This window comes from Buteo buteo, chromosome 4, assembly GCF_964188355.1.
Source record: "Buteo buteo chromosome 4, bButBut1.hap1.1, whole genome shotgun sequence".
Lineage (NCBI taxonomy): Eukaryota > Metazoa > Chordata > Aves > Accipitriformes > Accipitridae > Buteo > Buteo buteo.
In genome coordinates this window covers 24954307-24975604 of record NC_134174.1, presented here as the reverse complement: position 1 = coordinate 24975604, position 21298 = coordinate 24954307, and the positions used below count along the sequence as shown (strand labels likewise).

The following is a 21298-nucleotide window of genomic DNA, read 5'->3' as shown; positions in this document are numbered from 1 at the left end:
CTGTATCTTCACTCTCCTGGGACGAACAAATTATCTCCCCAGCGACTTTTCTTTTCTAGATGCACTCGTCATAGATGTGAACTAGTCTGTGAGGCACTTCCAGTTGCATTTCCAATGAGAATAACTGTGCCAGTGACCAGGAAAATGAAGGAACAGAAGCTGGGGAAGCCTCAGAGAAGGGAAAGCTCTCACGCAAGAGCTTTCCCATCCCACTATCGGCTCCATCTTCATGGTGACAGCCACTGCCCTTCTGTGACAGGTCATCCAACCCCACCAGAATGTGGTTTCTCATTATACATAGCCTCATAGTGCCACAACATAAAATGCTGAGCTAGGTTTGACTCTGAGCACTCAAGTTTACAGTGACATCCCTGAAAAAATATTCTCACCAAAATTCAGAATTTTGCCTTTGTGGGAAGCCCATGCAAAGGTGGTATTTTGTGTGTCTCAATGTTACTGTTCTGAATCAACAGAGAATTTTATGTTATTGAGATGTGCTTCTACGTTAGAGACAATAAGATTCAGCTGGCATAAGTGGTCATTTAGCTGGCCTCTGACTGTAGAAATAAAGATTACACCATCTCTAGATACAATAAAATTTTCAAGTACACTTGTAGCCTGGATATTCTTACAGCTACCCTAATGCTTCTGGCTGTTTTTTGGCAAGATAGTAATCTTTCTGTTTAGAACATCAAAGAAGTTTACATAATTTCTCTGAAAAATGAAAAAAAAAAAAATCCCCCTTTTGATTCAAAGCACTGCTACGATGAGGAAAAAAATTTAAGCAGCATAAATTTCATAGCCAAATGAATGTAGAGGGAAACAGCTGACACTACAACCGTGCCGAGAGTTGGAATTGTATCTCCACTTCATGGGCACTGATCCGGCTCTACTTTCCAACATGTTCACTTCCTGTATGTTTACTGTATCAGGACACATTACTTTTATTGTTATTTACAACGTATAAAATACAATCAATACAAGTATAAAACTGAAAGGATGTTTTAACATACTTCAGCTTTCATCCAATAATAGTATATATCCATGAATATGCAGACATCAGACCTGGAAAGTTTGGGGGCTTAATTTGAATTTTCTTCAATGTTCACAAAGTTTAAGGAGAATAGTATTGGTTTTGGGGGTCACCATGCTGCCACAATTTTTTTCCTTTTGTATTTTTTTTTCCCCCTAGAAATTTTAATTTAAAAAACTGAAAGAAATGAAGATTAAACTAAGCAGAAGTGGAAAATCCGTGGCGTTAGCCTTGTTGGCACCGTGGGGTTAGTGGATAGTACAAATGAAGCCTTCCCCCTACACTGAAAATCAGATGTTTAAAAGCCCTTCATCTGGAAAATGCAAATGATTAAATCAATATTGTGTCATATGAAAAAACTGTATTACCTCTGCTCCCCATTTTGCTTCAGTTCCTCCCCCCATTTTCATTCAAGGACCTGTCCAAAAGCCCCCCTATTGCTGTATCACTCATTTCTGCTATAATGCTCCCAAGCCCTGTGCTCCCTCACATGATCCTGCTTTGCACAGAGCCCCAGACACACAGCTCTTCCACCCCACCAGTGTCTTAACGCTTCTGAAGCTCGGCATCACTTACCAATTGTAGCAGATTTGTTAACTCGCCTCTTGCACCCTTGCTTGGCCAGGGAAGAAAGGTTTTCTTCCTTCCAGTGGGACTCCTCCTTTGGTTTCCTTCTGCCTTTTTTGTGCCATTACTCCAATAAACCTCTCAGGGAGCTCAAAAACAATTTTGTTTTTCTTAAGAATGACTAATTGATGAAACAAACACTTCAGTCTCTAGTCAGTCTCTTCCCTGCCTATTTGAATGAAGGATTCCCACTGTCACTCCGAAAGCAATTGGGAGAAAAGGGAAAGGAGCTCAACGGAAAGGAGAACCCAAACCCTGACAGAAAGACCCCGTTCAGCAGGACTCATGACAACAAACAAGTGAACAGTTGCTGGATAAGATATTCTGGCGATACAAGGAAAGAAATTAGGCAGGCTAGTTTTTGGAGTCAGTCGTGAGAAAAAAAGAGAGAATGGAGCTCACTTAAAAGCATCTTAAGCATCTTTGAAACTTCTAGGCAAAAAAGATATTGTCCTGAAATAACAAAGAACATCTAACATATGAAAAGCTTATCTTTTAGGAAGAAAGTCAATTTTTCAAATTTTAGGCTTATAATTAGAAGCTGGCTAGTTGCTATGGAACTGCTGTCAATTCACCATTAAATATGCATTTTTAATACAAAATATACAGTACTTATCTCTCCCTGCATTGTATATTGGTTGCTAAACAGCAATTTACAATATTTATGCTACTTTATAATGCCCGTGACCTTCGCTGTTTTCTGGCTTCTTCACATATGGTAGATGTGCTTGGAAACTGGAAGTTTGCAAAATTAGACATGCATAACTTCCTTCCATATCTGGACATATGTAGTGTTGCTGTTCTGATTTTAAACACTAGGTACCAACACAACGCTCATGACTGTGAAAGACTAACAGCGCAAACCCTGGATATGCAGTGCATCTGTGAACAGTACTTCCATAGGTTATTCTGATGCTAAAACTCTGGAGCAAACACTGTCAGTCTTGCTATACTGTCTGTTGTGTTGCAATTCGGGTATACCTGCAAACATCCTCCAAGGCACAGAACGAGGAACACCACTTTGGTGACCTTGAAATGAAAGCCAGCTTGGATCCTCAAAATAAACAAATGAACATAATGAAAAATGACCAAGTTGTTACTCGTTATAGCACTAGCCTCTGGCTATCAGGCTCTAGTTTTAAAAACCCTACGAATGCGCTTAGCTGCACAAATGCTAAGCAGTCTTCCTAAGTGCACGCGTAACCTGAGTAAGGTGCAGGTTCCCTCTGCCTGTAAGGTATGTAACTGGGACACCTACTTCTGCTTTTGCCCAGTCACCCGGGACTCCTCGGGGAGTCCCTGGAGTGAGGCATCACCAAAAGGACCACAGGAAGAGACCTCCTGTGAGCTGCAGCTCTCCCTTAAGGTGAGTATATTCTTCGTCTCTGCACCATGTACCAAAAGTGAGGTGGACTGAAGTTGGGCCAAAGTCTAGGTTGGAGCTTTTACCCCCACATTAGTAGTTCTTGTCCTAGAGTCTTCTATTTAGACTGCCTGCTCCATGTGGAATGAGGTCAAGTACATATTTTAATTAATGTATTTAAAACAACCTGGGTTCCTCTGGGTGAGTATTTACAGGCAGCTCATTTCTTTCCACCTCAGCAGTCTGGACTCATCATCCGTTTACCCTGCATGTTATTGTAGTGGCATATGACAGGGCTGGATGCAGCTGTGAAGTTGATCGGGAGTTGCACGGTGGTGGAGCGGCTCCTCTCCCACACCGCATCGATTGGGCACCACACTGAGCAGCGCTAATGTGGTACAGAGAGAGGTCCAGCCTCCCGCCTCCCTCTTGCTTCTCTCCTCCCCTCATCTCTTTGGAGAAAGTGTCCTTGGATTGGGCAGGTGCCTGGTTTGCTCCTTTCCATCTCTGACCCTACTGCCTGTGTGCACTCTTTCAGCTATGCAGATTTTACAGCTGTGTTGCTTTTTTTTTTTTTTTGAGCTGATTTTTCTGTTCATTATACATACTGTTTTTCTTGCACACTGTAAACACTTTTAGTACAGTTTAAGTACTAAGGATAGTCAATGCCATGTAAATTAAGAAAATATATGATGAAACACTTTAAAATTATTTAAAGGAAATCACCTCTATATAATTCAACACTTTTGCCCATTTACATCAGCACTAAAGTCACATCAGTCTCCTGTGATCAAACAGGTTAAGAAGCTCTTTCCACTGATGTATCACCGACTTTGTCAGAGCACTCTGCAGCATCCTCACCTGGTACTACTTTGATTTACAACACAGCAACCTCTTTCTGTTACTCCAGATTCATTATAGTAAAACTAGATTATTCTTACACTTTCTGGCACTATTTTTCTTGTAATATGATCTAAGATGTGGCTGTGTGTCTATTTGCAAACACTGACGCAGAGTTTTGCTTGATTTTCCTTTTTAAACTAAGCTTGACCAAATGAAAGACAAGTATAAATATCAAACCCACAAGTAAGGTTTGAGAAGCCACAAGGTTCTCCTGCTGTTTATACGTGTGTGAATTACAGTACATCAGGAAATCAATATTCCCTAGATGGTGCTTGTGCCTGGCACTTCATGGTGAACAAACATTAGGTAAGACAATATAAATGGTACAATCCTTATTGATTTCTCTTGACTGTGTAGAATGTGAAAGCTGCAGCCACATTTAACACTTACTGACAGACTCATCTAAGTTTCAGCACTATTTTATATTTTTATAGTTGTCCACGCTCAATTGATTCCATTAAGTTGCTAGACACATTTCAAGCCATCTAGATAAGGAAAAAAAAACCCACGCAGTGCCTGGAATGAGATGCTGCTACTTTGTGCCTAGCAGGATAAAAAGGTTAAAGGACTAAATTGTGCCTAGATGTTGGAAAGAGTTCTCTTTTATTTGACAGAATTGTTATTGTTTTTAGTGAATGGATACTGTGAGTGATGGATAGATGCATTTAACTAAGTTAAATAAATGAACGAACAGCATAGACCAGAAACATCTATGGGGAAACTGTACTGGAAGCTCCCAATGTTATAGCCCCTCCCCAAACAAACAAGCAAAAACCACTCATAGTTCCATGCCTGATTGATAAAATGCCCTCAGAAAAAAAGTCAGATGGGCTTTAAAATCTTGAGTTTGGGGTTTTTTTTCCATCTTTTTTTTCCTCTCTGACTCATGATGCACAGCAATTTATACATATCCCCCCCCCAAGTGAGTTTCTCACACAAGTCAGGGAAATTAGGGGGTAGGACAGCATAAGAAATTCTGAGTATCAGGATATGAGATTTAATGCCCTGAAAAATAACTCTCTATTTCCCTTTTATACCCAAAAAGCTCTTTTAGAAAGATATCAGAATATCTATTTCATAGTTTCTTACTCCCCCGCTGGGAAGATTTAAATAATATGATTGAATTAGTGTGAAAAACGTGTCAGACATCCATTCCGTGAATACCAAATGCAGACTGGACTACGGGATACATAATGTCTTGAGAAAACCCTATCTATATCTATTTGGGCTGTTTGGTACCCAACAAGATGGACATTCAGAAATTAAAAATGGCACAAAAAATGAAGAAGTGGGAAAATGTATCATATCAGAAACATATCAAAACCAGCCACTGTGTTATGGTTTCCTCTAGAGAAAACACTCAGCTACAGTGTAAAACAGCTTACAAGTGCTGAATGTTCTGATCCTGAAGCAGCAAACTCTGAAGCACATGCTTTGCTTTAAGTGTGTTGTGGTCCTATTGATTTCAACAGTACTGAGCTTTGCTGGATTCATAGCAGCATAATCAGCACCCTCCAAGAGTGGGCACTCCTTTCTCAGCACATTCCATTAAAAAACCAAAAATATCAAAGAAAACTTACATACTATATGAAATCAGATGGAGGTTACATTTTTCAGCTTTCAAATGAACTGTTCTTCTTTTATAGAGATTTCTATCTCCAAAAATGAGGTGAATCTACTTGAAAACATCAGGAATAATTTCATGAACTCAGAAAAGTCTTTGAACAGTAAATTTGCAAGATGTTGTTTCCATCTTGCAGAATAGTTTCACATATGTGAGCATGTTAATATAATTCACTTTTTCAGTCCACATTTGGTGACATTGCCTACAGTTTTCTCTGAAATTCTTTCTTTTACCAAAAAAGACATGACAAACTGCTTTAAAATTACAAGAATGTCTTTAGATCAAGAGAAAACTGCAGAGTGGTTCTCATATCAAGAGGTTTCTATTTTAGCCTATAAAATATTAGACATAATTAAAGGTGAGTTAAGACTTTGGTGAAAATCTAAAGAGCATCAGCAAATCTGAGTACTGCTCAGCTTTTCAATTGCTTTTCTACTTCTCAGTTCTTTTAAATGGTTTTCTATGGCAGGAACATTTTTCTTAATTAGTCACAGCTAATTAGTGTTCTGGCATAGACAAGTAATCAGAAATGTCAGAGCTGCAAGGCTACATCTCCCTAATCCTTTGATAATAATTTAGCCTCCTGGGAGGGCCTCAAGCTGCGGTAAGTAGTGGCTGACAATAAGGCAAAATTAGGTGGGCAGCAGACCATTAGGATAGAAAAATAAAAAGCACTACCAAATCCTGCTGAGCACCATCAGGCAACTAACTACACTGCCAGATGAGGTGCCTGTTTAAGCCTGTGTTGTTAATTAGCTGATTCTACCAGACCTGCCACATATGTCCAGGTGCATCATGCAAAGATGTGTATTTCTGGGTTTGCGCCAAAGGACAATTTTGCACTGTGATCAAATTTCAAGAATCTGAGAAAGAAGCCCACATATTTCTTGAAGATTATTCTGAGTTATCAAAGAAATAAGAAGATCAACAAGCTACAATCCATTTTTGTGGAGTCTCTTTTAAGTAATTAGGCGCGGTCTTCTCATGTTTCTCAGAGGTTAATACAAACACAGCTTTTGATTCAAATGTGGCCTTTAACCAGTCCTACCTAGTCTCAACTTGCTGAAGTTGCCTTGGCATATAATCTAGATCAAAAAGTAGACCTTTTGTCAAATCACACACTTGCAAATAATTACATAACAATGAAAGTGAAGATTACTTATTAAAATTAACATGACAGGAAGCAATTTGAGAATGACAGAAAAATCACAATTAAAGTTTTCTAGAAAAATGTTGTTGAATACTTAATACTACGGTAACGGTGCTTTTGAGGTAGACACGGACAGCACAAGGAGTTGGCACTACGGAAAACTCACATCTAAAATAAGTGTTCCTCTCAGCTGTGTAACACCAGCTGAAGATTAACTCACTTGCCAGGGAGTAGCATTTGCACATTTTTAACACATTTTTTGGAAAAGGTCAGAAAACTTATAGAAAAGATGCAACTGAATAAAGCATTTGCTAAAAATGTACTTGCAGATATGATGGCAAACAGAAATTAATCAGATGAGTACTTTGTATCTCCATTTAGGCATGGAATGAAGTACATGACACAGTAATCTTTGGAGAATAATTACTACCTCAAATAACCTCAAGTACATCATTGAACTTAAATGGTCCATCCATGCTACTAATGGAAAAGGAAAGTAATGGTTGTGATATGGGAACACGACTAGCATTTAATTAACATTCCAGACAAAATATAAGCATTTTTTTGACAGAAAAAGAATATCACATTACATCTGAACTTTTAAAATAGAAAAGCCAAAAGCAGCTACGTAAATCTGGACTGCTTAAGCATTTATACTACACATAAAGACATTCAGTCTTTCTGCACTCCAAAGAAAGTTGTAGGAGTTCCCCGCCATTACCACCTCTTACACTGCTTGTTGAATTGTTACCCTGCACGAGGCCACAACTCCACGGACATTCTCCGACATGAGCAGTCCCCGTGAAGTCAACAGGACTACTCAGTCACACCACACCAGTTTAACACCCAGAAGAAATGGGCAATCAGGGCCAAAGTCAACACCTGCTAACAGGTACCCTCTTGTACAAGATAACCAAGGGACCTGTTTGCCAATGCCCACCTTTCCAGGATGTGCACTCTGACTATTTTATGTGTTTATGGTACACTTGTGCAAAGGTTTCCCAGAAATTAAAGTCTAAAAAAAGTTGTATCAACAGCTAACCATTGGTGTGTTAAAACTGCTCCCTTAAACCATTCTTTATTTCTCAAAGCAGCAATCAATTACTGCATAAAGATTTCATTGCATATATAGTCTTAATAAAATTGTAATCACACATCTGTTTATACTATAAGTTTTTCACAACAGACCCAACACAAATATAACCTGTAAGATAATGCTCTTAATGGCAAATAAACCAAGAAAGGTTATGAAGAAAAAATATTTGAAATGAATTTTTTCTGTGTTTAGACAAGAATATCCATTATTCTTCACGTGCAATTAAAAGGTACAAGAAAGTGAGAATCTACCCAAGTGGCACTTAGGAACTATACAGAAAGTTAAGTATTGCACTGATGTTTTAAACAGTGTTTTTATGCAAAATGACTTATCTTTTTTAAGCTGGTTTGTTAACAAAATCCAATTTTGTTTTAAAGGAAACAGATTTATAAGTCTAATGTAATTTAAAGTGCTCAGGAATTCAGGACTTAGTCCCATCTTAAAAATTCCAGTAGAAACATGAATCTAAGTCTAGTCAGTGATGATAACTTGGCATGTTTATGGGCACAGCACTGCATTTACAAAGGTAAATGGTAAAACTCCCATTGATTATGATAGTGTAGAACTAGACTCCACAGGAATTTCATAGTTGGATATTTTTTACATCTGTTAATTCTGTGATCATATACACAGCACTGTTCTTTGATAGGCTGCACAAATGTTCTTACGTCATCCATCAAGCAGATTATCTTTATAAATAAGAGGGGCCTTAGTAATAATTACTAGTATTTTAGATTTATTCTAGGTTTGTGTAATTCTATTCTAAATACTTCATTTTCCCATTCACCAACTGCTACTTTTACAGCCTTTTCTGAAAAAAAGTATTTTTCAAACACTGGTTTAAAAAAAAAAAAAAAGAAATTAAAGTACAACTTTGTTTCTAAAACATTTTACTAAACTTTATTAAAAAAAATGAGTTCTTCGTTTAAGCGATTAAACTTTAAAAAAGTTTCCGTGGGTGATGATTTTAATCATAATTAAAAATTGTAATTGTTAAACAAACACTGTACTGCCTGTCTTCATGATTTAGTTACTATACACTGAATCTACCTGAGTCACTGCAGCATTAAAGGTAGAAAAGTTTGCTTTATCTGAGTTTGTTAGAGAAACCTGTCCCAGTGTAAGTTCATTGTCTTAGTTTAGTTCAGCGGAGCATGAGATTGGAAGGAATCACATCGATCATTCATTGAATGCTTAAGCCTTTGGGAATCATGAACATGGAGCAGACATTTAACCCAGAGGTACTACAGACCATCCATGTGTACAACACATCACAAAACCTTTCTAGTGCTCTTTAAGGTCGGTGGTGTTAAAAACAAACAAGCAAGCAAAACCCCCTGCACAACTATAAGCTGCTACAGCATGAGAGGGGGAGATAAACACCCTGAGTTCCTGTGACAGGAAGGAATTTGATAGGTAAAATTCCCAGCTGATCTTAGGAAGGCGACCATCTCCCAGACCGCAAAGGAAGACAAAAAGTCCTAAGTCTCTCTGACAAACTGACCAAGCAAAAACTCTCTGTGATGCCAAATTTGGTGATTAATTTTGAGAACAAGAAGATGGCACAGTGACCTGGGAGAGCCCAGTGCTACCAGGAGCACCAAGCCATATTGTTCTGTATGCTGTCTATACCCCTTCCGGAGGAGGTAAGAATGAAATGCAACCAGAAGCCAAGTTTTTCAGAGGAAAGGAAGGAAAAAAATAACCACCTTGGTTCTGCTGCCTGATCAGCAGAGGTACTGAAGCATAGGATTTAAATGGTTTAAAAATGGTGCAGAAAAAACTAGCAGCCCCGCCTTTTTTCAAAGTCCCCTGGAGATTTGAGCCTCTCTCATATGTAAGGATTAGTATCACAAGCTTAAATTCCATTCTCCTGATTTTCATATTTTGTATAGCATGGCAGTACTTTTTGAGGCTTATCAAACACCACCATAAAACAATTTTTTATGTTGTCCCTCGTTTGAGACTTCTCAGGTAGACAGGAAATTTTCCAACTTCTAGCCTTAACATATTGTGACCTACGGGCAGACATTTGTACTTCTATCAATACTCTTCTTAAATTTAAATGATCTTCTTTGTTATGTACATGACTTCATATGATAGCTATCCCATTCTCTTGGTCACTGTAATAACTATTACTATATAGCAGCCACGAATCAAGTCAATGAAATCTGTGCATAAATAGTTTGTAATTATACATTTTTGGGGATTAAAATAGCATCCAAGGTCTGAGCTTGTCTATATTTATAACTAACATCACTAGCACACAGAACAATCTCTTTTTTTTTGGTTATTGTGGATGAGGTGTTTCCCTGGCTGAAGCACAAACATGCACTTTTCTTATTTCGCTTGGCTGATGATTCCTTATCTGACACAAATACAATGTACTTTAAGGGGAAATCAACTGTGATCTGCAACTGTAGCCAGTCGAACTGCTAGAAGTATATTTACATAAAAATCTGAATATATTTTATTCTTTCTATTGAAATATAACTTGATAGAATTGAATTTATAAACAGTACCTAGGTTTTGTTATATCACTAATTTAAAAAACCCTTCCAAAAATCACAGGCAAAATCTTGCTCAGTCATACTGTTCTAAATCGGAATTAATCTCAGGAAAGGTGAGTTAACACAGTGAGAAGCCTTTGTTTTAAATTTCTGCACGCTATGAGCTTATGTATTTGTTAATGCATTTATCTGAACCTGTCCAATTGGTTATATCTCCTAGTGTGATGTTATGTAGAAATGTGATACCACCATATGTAAAGAAAGATAAAGATAGAAATAGATATTTGATACACAGAATACTTATCACATACACCTTTTTTCTTTTCTTACAGCTGCAAGCCTTGGCCATGACAGCATACAATGCGTAGTACTGAGTAAAAGAGGACAGGAATGGTTTTGCGTCTCAAAGGCAAGTGCTGTGTCATGACTTGCATCCATACGGGAGATGTTTTCTTGTGCTGAAAAGCTTGATTGCCGAAATGAAACTTGGAAGCGGTCCTTGACCCACGCTAACCCAATTGTACGGAGGCCCTGTCCTTGGTTTAGTGCTAGTTGGCCTAACCCAAAATCACACCAGGAACCATGCTGATCACTTAATGGTATGGATGGTCACTTGCTAGTTCTCAGGCCTGTGCCCAGGCCCTGGCCAGTTTACTGCTACGGGCATAGCCTAAGGCTTGGTCCAATCCCACCACATCAACAAAGTCAATGTGGTCTCTCCAGTGAGAGTTAAGACTTGGCCTTAGGCACATAATTTTAACATTCAGAAAATTACAACATAAGCAAAAATAACCCCAAAGAAAAACAAAAAATAGAAACTTGAAAATGAAACATATGCTTGCAGATTCAGTGCAAAAGCAAACTGAAGCAGAAGTTGCTAATATGGTTTTAGTGCTTTGTGAAGGTGCCAGCTGGATGGATGATAATTTTTCTACCCCTGCAGGGCATCAAAGCTTTTATAAAATCATTCTTTTCACACATATTAGCACTTAGCTTATTAAAACAGATGATACTTTTTTCTGTAAAGCTGCTTGGGAGTGTCTGGAAATATAAAATCTGAGAGAGAAGTCTCATTTTGACCACCCAGTCTAACAAACAACAAACACTGACATGACATACCATGGCTGAGAGTCTATGTTATGGGACCTTCTGTGACTGCCACAACTGTAGTGTCACAGTAAAGGCTGTGAATTGCTGTTATGAAAACATTTGCAACTTGCATAATTAAATGAAACTGCCAGCAAAGCTTTCTAAAATACTTAGGAGATGACACACAAATAAATACATTTCGAAGTCTCTATTATGTTCCAGAATTTGTTTTGTAATAAATTGCATTGCACAGTGCCAGAGAGGACTTCTTTCCCTGTTCAAACTCCTACATAATTATAAGTGACTGACATAATTGTCATGTAAATTGATTCAAGTTTATAATAAAATAACTTTTATTTTAGACATATTGTACATGTGTAGCACTTAGAATTTATATAGAAGGCACAATTTCAGCTGCCTACAGCTTCTCCTTCAGACAACTCAGAAAGGGACATACTAGACATAAATTAGTGGTCAGAACTTGAATGAGCAGAAATATGCCCAAGAGTGTTGCTAGCGGCCTTATAGGAGAGCCTTGTATGAGGAAAATTTTGGTAGAGTAGGTGATAATTTCTAAAAAAAGAGGAGGAATCAGGGTAAAGGCATGAGTGGAGGGAGGCTGCAGAAGCCAGTATCAAAGCTGAGGGAAATGACTGTGAAGATACAGGCTGGCTAGCAATGTGTGGGCCTCGAGTATGAGGACAAGGATTGCTTTGAACTTGCAGAAGCAGGATTAGAATTTTGAAAATGAGTTCAACAATTCAGTAAGCGTTTGGTCAACTTTAAGAAATTTTAAATCTTAAACTAATAAAACAAAATTCTAAGAGTCATTCCATGAAAGTACCAGTAAAACCCATAGATGTACCTGGCGTAACTGGCCTCTTTCTGTGTACAAGCAGGCAGTGATATGTACAAGTTCTTTATTTAGGGAAATTAGGTCTGCAATGGAGTCCACAAACCACACCAATCCAATTCCCTCCTTTACACATTCAAAATCAAAAGATGGAATAAAATTGGACTACTCACAGTGGAAAAATGACTATTTCAAATAACAATTTTCTACCAATTTTATTTGTCTTCTAGCGCTTAAAAGTTTCATGCAGGAAATGTTTAAAGAAAGACCACTTTGAGAGCTGAAGATGGTAAATAAAAGTAAAATAAGAAATGATCAACAGGGAAGAACATCTGAACCTCTTATATCATTAAAATGCAGCTTATCCCTTCTGATGTAGTTGTGATAGCAGCAAGCTTTGCAAGGGTAGTTACTTACATCAAACAACTTCTCTATGTACATTTCCTCATTGACCTTTTCTCGAAGTATATCCTGGTTTTGTCGAACAAACATAATGTAGGTGTCTGCTAGATCCATCCCTGGTTTCTGTGGAGACATAAAGTAAGGGGAGAAAGTAGTGGGAAGGGGAAGAGGTAGACCACTCAAAAATTGAGACTTATAAGAAGTTATACTTAAACATTATGAAAACTGAGATTATGGTACAATGTTCACACATGTATAAACTGTATTTACTAAATCTGCTATGAATTCTGGGTTAGCCATGAAGTTCAGGAGGGTTCACTATTAATAAAGTTCTCAGTGTTATAATTTATGGATGCTTTGAGTCATAAATCTACATTGCCATATGTAATGGAATGCAGTCTTGGCTCTGGTAACATCAACGGCAAACTTGGACATTTTCCCCTTTTTTGTTAGTGAGGCTCTCATAGCTCCCTCACCCTCAAGGTCAAGATCCCGCTATCACATTCAGAAAATGGTTAAAAAAGCATTTTGTTCCTTTTTCATTGCCTCAGATTTGTTGCAGTTCGCTTCCAATGTACAGCTGAACTTTGTGTTTGAGGTTAGCTTCTACTAATTTCAATTCAAACCAAGTTCAAGCACTTCTCTGAGGGCAACAGCACAGAAAGGTTGGTGTGAGAGTAGACGTGTACCCCTATTTTTCTGAAACTTGTTGCACTGGCACAATCAGCTTGGAGGATGAGTAGGGAAGGACCAAGGGCTGAAATTTTTCTCTTCTTGTGCTGATCTGTGCTCTGTATGAATAGCAGAGTAGGTGTAATTTTCATACCATTCTCCGGAACATGGGACAGGCTAGGATATGTTGTGTGTGTGTGATGCTGTGTCAGGTCAGCCAGAGTGGTGGCTGAAACTGCTCTCTCCTGCCCATCCGGGACTTCTGGACCTCTGTACCCACAAAATATTGTTCCACACTAGTCCCTAACAGCCTGGAACATCCCCTTTCCTGGCAGTGTATGTAGGGCTGGCCAGGAGTTCACCTTTCTCTAACAGGAACCAAGAAGGAACATAAGCACTTTGGAAAGTCTTCTGTGCATGCCCTCTGTGTGAGCAAATTTGTAAAACTATCACTTGCTCCCAAATAATAGTTTTTAAACATCATGGCATGCAAAAGAAGGTTAAGTTTTATAATACTTTACAGTAAGTCTTAGTACAAAGCTATTTAGAAAGGGTTCAGATTTGGCTAAGACTGACTCTATGCAGAATAATTAACAGCTCTAGGGAAGGAGGATGAAAACAGCTATACCCAGTCCCTGAATTCCCAGGCATAAGTCATCTCTGTTTCTCAGAAACTGTTATTGTCTGAAAACAGCATATGTACAAAGCTGTAAGAGTAAAATATTTAGCATATTTTAAAGGCATGTATGCATAAGAATGCTCATATAGTTAAAATGTTTACATATAATTTTATATCAAGGCTTTGTTTCTAGTCTAGAAGTGGATAACTTTTATTTTTTCTCATTCCTTATTATCTTGTATGTAATATATTATAATGTATATGAACAGGTCTGAGCACAGGAGGGAAGGAAAGGTGCAACATGCCCAAACTAATACCTGTCCAGAAACTGCCATTACTATAATAGGATGAGAGCATTCTCCCCTCAAAACTGCAGTAAGTGAAACCCCCTGGATCATAAGCTTCATCTCTTTTTTTCCTGAATCTACCATGGACACATATAGGAACATGATCCAAAACAAGCAGATTTTCATTTATACATGTGCATCAATGGCAGTTTCATTTCTTAAACGTAACAGTTAAATGTGGAATGATGGCCTAGTTTAACACTCCTAGCATCTCCAAAACTCACACAGAAAAACTGAAATGTCTCCTGCACATTTGGATTGGTCATTCCAGAGGCAATGAAAGCTCATTTTAAAAACTTAGCACTTACATACATGCCTACATGAAACTCTTAAAAGGAAAGCAGGACTATTTATATTTACATTTGAATTACACACCTTGATCCTAAGCATAGAAATAAAAATGTCAGATTACAATAGATAAAAGAGTTTTCTGCTGGAAAACCTGGCTCATGGAAATCAATAGATTTCCTTCATAAAAATGCACCTTCATTAAAATGTGACAGAAATGTTTTTAAATTAAACTAAATCACAAAGTGAAGGAGATTTAAAACAGAAAGCTCCATATCTTACCTTAGTGTACTCATTTGTGATGGTACAAAAGAATAAAACCAGTGCTGAAACCTTATGTACTTTCTAAAACCTGACAGGCAATTTATAGGAATTGGACTAGTTTTAACTTGGAGGGATAATGGGAAAATATTTTGAAATCTCCAGGGGTGGGTGAAGGAGATAATCTAACAAATGAAAGGCTGATTATAGTTCTTGGAGATATATATTCGAATGCATATATGAATCTTCCACTGAATGCTAAAACCTAATGGTTCTCCAATTCACACAATTTTTTATTTTAGTAAGTTCAATAGAAAATGTTCATCTTGCAGACAGCCAAAGCTAGGAAAATAACATTTCCCATCAGCATTAACTCTCTCCTTATCTTTGAGACGTTTACCTAGTCTTGAAGCTGTGACATATGGGAATTTCACACCTAGTGAATATATTTTCATGTAGCTTGTGGCACAGGAGTGTAATCATTAAAAGAATATACACAAGTAAGAGTAACTGCAACAGCTGGTGACATTTACCAATTAGAATTACAGTTCTTTAAAACACTTCATCCTTCTTTAATGTGTGCAGGATAATTATCTTTGAAATCACTGTGGAAAAAAATTAATTTTCCTTTTAAACAGTGTCTGCCCACAGTAGAAATATGTCTGGGTAAGGAAGATTATCAATACTCCAACTGTATGACTCTGTTTTAAAACCTCACCAACATCATTGCAAGTTAACCATCTTTGCTCATGGTGGGCAAAACACACATGAAACATTGAATGAATGAACAGTTTATCAAATACTTCTTTATCTCTCCATATTGCATGCATTGAATTTATTTGTTTTCTCTACACATGTGAAAGAAAAGAAAGCTATTATAAGCATCAAAACAGGCTTAGTGCTATATATTTAATGTTTTAACTTTTTTTAACAGGGATTATGTATTAGATGGGAACCTCTTATTACATGATCCTCTATTGCTCTATTTTGAATTACTAAACTTCAGAAAAAAACCCAGGTTAATGTAGAATTAAAAAAACAAACAACAATTAGGCAACTGCATGTACCTTAAAAGACAAACAAATAGAAACTGAGATATATTTTAAGTAACTGTCACAGGGGGTATTTTGTTACTAATATTGGACAGACTTAGGCAACTCAGTCTCCACTTCTATACCCAATATAAAAAATTCTGCTCCTCTGAATCTCTGGCAGAACATCTGCTGAAGTTAATGGGAGAGAGTTATTTACACATCTTTGGGAGAAGAATTTAACCTGGTATATTTATCCGGGTAAGTGTGAAAAAAGGTATTCTGTCTGAAAACTTCCCCAAGAAAAAAAGTGTTTTTTTATGATAGATAAAAAGTTATTGTACGTTTGTTTTATTCAGAACAGCAGACAAGATGTTTTGCTTATCTGAAAATGAAAGAGAACCAAACAAAGAGATGAATGGAGAAACTGGAAACACAAAGACATCAAATAAAATACCAGGAAATGAAGAGTTGTAAATAGGGTTACTTTGTCGCTGGTTACACAAGTAACTGAATACACTGGCGAGTGAATGAGTTTAAACAAGGGTGTAGGCTTCAGCACATTCTTTTTTAGGGTTAATCACTAGTTAACCTGGCAAGATGAACATGCTGTTTGGGGGGGAAAAAAAAAATCCTTGTTAATTATACACTGCAAGTGCTCTTACTTCCTGCTGCTGCACCTAATCCCACAGGTGCAGGTTGTCTCTTTTACTATTCACTGGTAGGTGGGTCCGGATCGACAGGCACTTTCTCATAGCAACAAATTCAGATAAAGAAGGAACAGCTTAACTTTCCCCCTTTAAACAGGAAAACACTACCATAGTGTCTATTTAACAAGGAGGCAAACTTTAAAATACATTCTTCCAGTTTCCAAGCTGATGCAGAAGCTGCATTATGATTGACACACATCGCTCCCACTTGCAAAATTTCCCCGAGGCACCTAGTCAAAAGTAATGCTGAATTGCCTTGATTTCCAGGCATTCATATATTTTGCTGCTGAAAGGTTGCAAGAAGCTTAATACTGCCACTAATATTAGGCTTTTCCTACAGGAGAGATACACCTAAGTTTCTGCACAGCTTTTTGCAACGCAACAGTTTCTCACAAATCTTGATAAAAGCCACGTACATTTGTAAATACTTGAATTATGTTTATTCTCACTTCGGCATTTGTCACAGAACATTTCTTAGCATCAGAGAATGTTAAACAAACTTGTATTTTTGATATTACCATGTTAAAAAAGTCTAGTTTTACTGAGTTACTATCTTGTCAAAGCATTAATGTTTCAAAGATGAGAACAGATGTTAGAGACTAACTATAAAATAATAAACTTCACCCCATTTTGTATTTGCTCTCTTCTCTAACCCCTTCCCCTCCCCTGCATCCTGGAGGGAGACGTTTTAACTACAGCATGGATGTAACAATGAAATGAAAAGGAGTGATGAGCTGGAGGGGGCTATTGTGAGAAACACAGGAGCTCCTTATTCAGTGTCCACCACCAAATGAAAGAGCACTATGGAAAATTTCACCGCCTGAAATTTCTCCTCTAAATACTGCAAGGCTCATCACTTGGGCTTTGGAATGACAGAATTAAAATATCCTTAACATATTTTTGGAATAGAAACTACTTGTACTCATGACAAGATGCTTGCTCCCTTCATTTCTTACAAATCAAAATACATAAGCCAGGCAGGAAGATGTATGATGTGTATAATCAGTCTATTATAAAGGTAACATTTTATTCTCATGGTTATGAAAAATATATTTTGCTTAAATGAAAAAATAAAATGCATTTTCCCTGCCTCTAATACATCTTCTTGTAGAAGAAAAAGTAACCTTGCCAAAGGCTACATGTATTTTGAGAACTGTCATGCAGAACTTAAGCTGTGATTCTGCAAGCATTTACATAAACACTTTTTCATATATGTTTAGTTTCATTGCATTCACAGGGCAACACAGGCGTGCAAGTGTCTGCACCAGGACCTTGATTCTGTAGTGCAAAAGGTCTTCAAAACGCTACAGTTCCTATGACAAAATCAGGTATAAAATATGCTTTTCCCCCCAAAATAAACTATGTTCTACTATGTTATTTTAACTTTCCTACTGATCAGCAGCCATCCTTCTGATCTCCATTTAAGAGGTATCTCAGAAATACTGCTGGCTTAAAACAGATGATGCAGGGCTTTCCCTCCAATTCGGCAATAGCTTGTTTTTATGGATCTGAAAACAAACGGGCCAGTTCCCAGGTTTGGGTATATGGAGAAGGAAGAGGAGGAGGAAGGCAGGAGAAGCCCTAGACATGAGGATAATGACTGTTCTGTGCTCTTTATTTTTAAACAGAGGTCTCCAAGTATATCCTGCTTAAAAATGAATGGCACAGTATGGCCCCACCTGAATAAACAGTGATTTCCCAGAAGAAGTTGTTTGCTTCTTAAAACCAGCTAAATGAGGCCATGCAGTACAAGTATGATATTTGGAAATGGAGGTATCTGGAAGGTCCCAATGTGTCTCTGCCTGGTAGGAGGCAGAGTTCCTACTTTGGCCTCTACGGGACCCCATAAGTCAAATGCTGGCACATGTGTGAGGCCCCTTTTCATACCTTTGATCCTCGCATAAAGGCAAGAGCGGAGTGAGAGGCCTGGCATTGTGTGAGCTGTGCACTGCTGTCAGCCCTGGGTCCTTCAAATGGCCTCTCTGCACTTGGTATGACAGGTGGCCTACATGAAGTGAGAGAGGATTAGGTTCCTTCTGTGCCCTCTAAATGACTGGCATAGATTACTGGCTCCTACAAAGGGATTTAAACATACCTTTCCGAACAAAAAGCAGTATATACATATGCATGTAACTGGATGCTCAATTTGTATGAGTAATTGCTCTGGTTATATTTGTAAATGAGGCAAACGTGTGTAGAAATGACCAGCTAGAGACACAATCATTTGTGTGCAAAACTGTCTTACAGGATGAGAAACTGAACACAATGAAATTATCTACATGATTGAGGAATGATAATAATTTGAGATTAACAGTATACACTTTTTGCCCTCCATTCTACTGCTTTCTTTCCCTATCCTCATTAATTAACTTGCTTTGTGAACAGAATATTAAAAAAAAAAGAAAAGAAAAAAATTAGACAGGTCGTACTTCTACATCTCCTAAGGATTGCTTGGTCTTTAAGAGAAACTGACAGAGTTATAGCACATTTGGATGAGTTGTTTTAAAAAAAAAGAGTAACCCAAATCAGCTCCTGCATTCCCTAACACCAAAATGAGGCATTAACAAGAGAACAAACTGCATCCTTAATGCACTACTTATATTTGTAATGTTTGTGTTATTTTCCTCTGAACATTTGGTTTCTTTCACTTGCACAGCAGCCACAATTTCTATCACTTCAGAGCCTGGTGTACTGTGACAATTGCCAACAAAAAGAGCGTAACAGCAACTAGATTTTTTCATTATTATCTTTAAGAAATTGCAAGCCATCATTGTTGTTACTCTTCTTAGTCTGGGTTATTCTGCACTGTTCCTCGTATTTCTATTGGTGTTTCAATTACCAAAACATACACAGTGACCATATAGCCCTATATGCAATGGCTGGGGAAAGCAATGAGAGCTCCTTGTGACTGCATACATCCCAATTCCTAAAGGGCATTCTGAAAAATGGAGGCTTATGTTGAATGTTTTCTTAAACAGGTTAAAAAAAAAAATTGAACTCTTTTTTTGAATGGAGTTATTCATAATTCTCTGGCAAGATTAATGAATGGAAGGGTAGATAGCAACATTTTTACAAACACATCTGTCAAATGAACTGCAAGTCTGTGTCTTGTTCCTCAAAATGACCAAGAATCACCCAAGAATGTCCTCCTCCTTTTTGAATCCTCCATTATTTCTATTTTTATTTACCTTTTAACTTTTTTTATCCCCTTTACCTCTCACCCTCTCTCTAAAACATTTTGCTCAGTACTACCTTCATTTTCTTCTAACACCTCTTTTGCCTAGTTAGTTTCTTCTTATTTCACTACTAACCAGTCTATTCTCCCCTCTTTGCCAAATATTGAGCCTGGTGATCAAAGATGAAAAACCCTATTGGATTCACACACTCAAAACCCTCCCCAAAGGCCTTTTGCCCCCTGCCAACCTCCTTCTCCCCCAGACCCACTAGCGATCAACAGCCCTGTTTCAGGAACCCCAAGGCCAGCACTAAGGTGACCCAGTGAGATCCCTGACTGGAGGTGGGGCACGGGGGCAGAATGCGGTCAGCTAACAAAGTGCAATTCTGCACATATTTGCACCTGCATCAAAAGGAAGGGCCTACTGCGGTCACCTTTAAGTCACTTCCATATTTGCAGCTATATGGTAAGGAGGGACGAGAAGAGATTTTAAGCTGTATCAGTTCAAAATACAGCCACACAAAGCATTTAATTAGCTTCAGTGCAGGATTGCTAGGTTAGCATCACACGACCAAGAGCTGGGCGTAAATTCCTTACCCTGTGCCGCCCCTCTCTCCACTTCTCACTTCAGTTGTGAGCCCAGGAGATGACCTTGTAATGTGATGATGACTTACAGCTTCCTTTTGCAGTTGGAATTTGTGACTTCCACAACCGGTGATTGTAGACCCTATTCAGACTGCACACTCGCTGTCAGTTTTGTGACACCAATGGCTCTTCTTGGCCTCAACTGCATCTTCACAACAAGGGGAAGAATGTGAAGAAGCAAACCCAAACCCCAGCCTATCAAACTCCTTCAACCCAGGAAAAATGTCCTCCAGAATTTGGAAGAGGTTTGCTTGGTCAGATCCACACCTGTAGATTACAACCGTAGTACTATAATCCAGTTCACATCTTGGCCTGTGGGAAAGCTGTGTGGGATAGCTGAAAAGCGGAAGGGCTGTAAAAATGCAAGGATTCTGATAGCCTGAATATCATCTGGTTGTCTCTTCAGGCCAAGCAACACCATTAAGTGATGTGAGAAAGGAGACAGGGCTCCAGCAACCACCTCCGCGCTCTGCCATCGCTCTCTCCGGAGCAGTGCATTCCTGTGTGACTTGACTTGCAACATTCCCCTGAGCTTGTGGCAAAGGTATTTTTTGGTTTCATCTTTATCATGAACTTCAATGTCAACGTATCCAGGCCAATAGTATAAGATTTTGACATCTCCTTCTCATAGATATTCTATGTAATTTGCAGAGTTTTTCATGTTACCTGAAAGAAGTCAGTGAATTTCTAGTTTGTTCAGTAATTTTTTCTTGAGGCTTTTGAGTCTTAAGTGCCTCACCAAGGACCTTTTGGGGCAGCTCCACAGCACAATATATTAACAAGATGTATTGTAAATTAACTGGATTTGGTATGATGTCATTCCTTCGAATACAAGACTGGGCCTACTTTTTTTACTTTTTTATAAAACACAAGAACATTTATACAATTCAACAAAAAGTC

The 21298-nt window shown here is 38.1% G+C and overlaps 1 protein-coding gene across 6 annotated transcripts in view; it reads right to left on the bottom strand.

Annotated features, from left to right (window-relative positions):
• CADPS2 (calcium dependent secretion activator 2) overlaps nt 1-21298 on the bottom strand; it is a 330722-nt gene that overhangs the window by 10004 nt on the left and 299420 nt on the right. For all 6 annotated transcript variants that reach the window (XM_075024996.1, XM_075024998.1, XM_075024992.1 and 3 more), the window contains one exon: nt 12666-12773. In XM_075024996.1, coding sequence (XP_074881097.1) covers nt 12666-12773 — 108 coding nt within the window. The remainder of the gene's footprint in view (nt 1-12665; nt 12774-21298) is intronic.